Here is a 2,904-nt window from a genome sequence, read left to right on the forward strand (position 1 = left end):
CGGGTTGATCACGCAATCATAATCGCACTGAGCGTTTCCGACGCGCCAGAAACCATTGCTTCTGATATCGCTCCCTCGTAAGAAAAGTCTCCGAGCGCTAGTACATCTAGCCTGGGTAACCCATTCGGCCCGAACGCCCAGTCCGCAAAGTCCAGGACTTCTCTGATCTCAGCTGACTCGGTGCTGAAAGCGTCCGACCCATCTGACCCGTCCGATAGCCCCGTTCGCGGAGACTCGATAGATTGTTCTTCCCAGAGACTCGCAAAGTACTTCGAAGACCGACATAGCTGGCCTCGTGCAAGTTGTCTATATTACATCCACTGGTAGCAATTCATTCACTTCCTGAAGGACCGTTGCCACGGATCTAGATAGAAGGGTCGAATAACCTCTATATTGGATAAGTACTATATGGTACATACTTCGCTAGTATCTTAAATAGGACCAGAAGGTGTGATCTTTCTATAAGGTGTGATAGGTAATCTAATACTTCGTGATACGTGCTCGAAGGCGTATCGTAGTCGGTTTAATCCCTATCTCTACCTCGGCGATAGCGAGGGACGTAAGCCGGCCTTCCCTAGACCTTCGAATAGCCGTCCGATTCCGAGGGAAATACTAGAGTCCTATCTTATGGACTACCACGCGGATGCAATATAGTCGGTTTTGGAAGTAACTATAGAGACGAACAGCTAGCAATTTTGGATACACAAACCGGTCACATCACCGAATATCTGGCGTCTACCTACCAGATCTTCGCGCGCCCGAAAGAGTGGGGGTGCAGGATGGAAGTTGGGGACGGAGGGTTCAACCACATCGTCCGAGCTCAGTCGGAGAAAAAGAGTCGGGACCATGATGTGAGTTCAGATTCCGCGTTAGACTTGTGATTGCCGCTTCTTCCCTGTATTAGCTCTCGCTGATAGACATCGCCACCGTGCAAATGACAAATGCCGGACTGCAGGAACCTTCGTATACCCTAAACAACGCTTGAACCTTCGAAAAATAATTCACATGAGGTGAACAGATATCCAACATTCCCAGATTTACATCCCCGAATAGTATAGATCCAATCATCTTTCAAACAAGTGTCACCTGGTTCGTCAAAAAAGACAAATCCACACTGGGGATACCCTGGGAATCCTCTCCAAAGAACTTCAACACCCGATCAGCAACCCATACAGGATTTTCATCCAGTACCCAATGGCCTGCCTTTGGCACTACATCAACTTGGAGGTCACTGGACACCGGCCCAAAGATTTGCTGCAACACAGCCTCCGGCGCAAAACTAGCCTCACCTCCAAGAGCCAACGCCGGCATTGCCAACGGGTTGGCACCAAGTGATGCGTTGAAGAATGAAGCATCTTGGGTCACTGTCGATACCGAGAATATGTTAAGCATGCTTCGCAGGAATCCTGGTTTCGATATAGACGTTGCGTAGCGATTCAAATGGGCCAGACTAATGGCTTCGTTGCCAGAGTATGAAGCGTGCCAGAAGTACCACGCCAGCATCTCCTTCTCGCGGCCTTGGATAAAGTATTGTGCTGCGTCTGGGACACTGAAGAAGCCTAGCTGCCAATTCTTGTACAAGTCCCAGCCGATGCCACCGCCTGAGGTAGGAGTCCAGAACTCCTCATATCCAAAGCCAGGTAAGGCATACTCGGAGAAGACGATTCTCTTCGCGTAAGAAGGATATTTAGCGGCAAACGCCGCTGCAATTCCAGATCCCTTATCGTGTGAGAAGATGTAGGCTTCGTTGATGTGCAGGAAGTCTAGTACTGTTTTGAAGTCATCGGCGTGTGCAGAGGCGGTATAGTTGCCGTCTGCTGGAATTGAAGAGTCGCCGGCGCCACGGTTGTCGGCGCAAATCACGGAGTAATTTTTGGCGGCCAGAATGGGGGCGACGGTAGAGTAGGAGAGCTGGAAGAGAGCGAAGAGTTAGCATAGACGAGCATTGCCTGGGAAAATTTCTCCAGGCCATAGTGATGGCAACACCGGCGTTAGGACATGATAACGTCGTAGCTTACACTATGTTGAGGGTTTCCATGGATTAGGAGGACAGGAGGTCCAGTGCCGTAATAGCGCAGGTGAATGCTAACATCGTCATTTACTTGAACGCGTTGATGAGGCCATGAGTCCCAGGAAGGAATGTCTGCGACGCAGATGCAGGCAAGCTGGAGGATTGAGAGAAGAAGACCGCGCATTTTCTTTTCCTTTATCACTGACAAGACCGAGGACACTGTTCAGAATGGAAATTTTAGCGACACATACTAGAAGCAAAGCGAGTTTTTAAAATTATGTCCTGATCGTTTTATATTAATCTTCATGTCAATTTAGGCCGTTGTAGTTTTGACGGTGCCACGATATTATGTCAATTCGCTTTTCGGCGTTTTAACTATGAGGTCCAGCTTAATAATGCGAAAAATTCGGGATGTTATGAGAAGCGAGGCTTCCCGATTTTCAAGCATAATTAGACCTCAAAGCTCGTCCATAGACGGGCCTACCCCGCTGGATACGACATCATCGACCATTCTTTTGACTTTTTTTGTACAACATTATTATTGATATCTAGTCACCACAAAATCAACCGTGGGAGCTAAGCGAAGGAAACCGCTCGTCTGGCACGATCTTACTAAGCCTTAGGTCGGCCGTCGGTCCTCTTTTAAAGGCCGGAACCCCGACGGCTGGCCCAGTTCTCTTGACGGGCAGTTAGGGCCCTAGCCAATCAAGTGAATGGTTGCTTGCTTCACTTCCATTGTCCTATGATCTAGCTATCTACGATCCAGGAATCGGCCATGGATCCATAAATTGCGTTGAGTTTGATTGGTGATTTTCAACTGGTACGTGCTCGACATCGGTCGTGCGGAATCGATGTCTATCCGAGTACAAACTCTCTACTCCCTTGTTACTGCG

At 48.8% G+C, this 2,904-nt stretch overlaps 1 protein-coding gene across 1 annotated transcript; it reads right to left on the reverse strand.

Annotated features, from left to right (window-relative positions):
- Positions 1–1,071: 1,071 nt before the first annotated feature.
- On the reverse strand, positions 1,072–2,195 carry N7458_003716 (alpha/beta fold hydrolase; the record flags this gene model as incomplete). Its single annotated transcript, XM_056907098.1, has 2 exons — positions 1,072–1,911; positions 2,019–2,195. The coding sequence occupies 2 exons, from the start codon at positions 2,193–2,195 to the stop codon at positions 1,072–1,074; spliced, it is 1,017 nt and encodes a 338-aa protein (XP_056768505.1).
- Positions 2,196–2,904: the final 709 nt, after the last annotated feature.

The sequence above is a fragment of the Penicillium daleae genome (genome assembly GCF_028827525.1).
Source record: "Penicillium daleae strain IBT 16125 chromosome Unknown utg000003l_segment0_segment0, whole genome shotgun sequence".
Classification (NCBI taxonomy): Eukaryota; Fungi; Ascomycota; class Eurotiomycetes; order Eurotiales; family Aspergillaceae; genus Penicillium; species Penicillium daleae.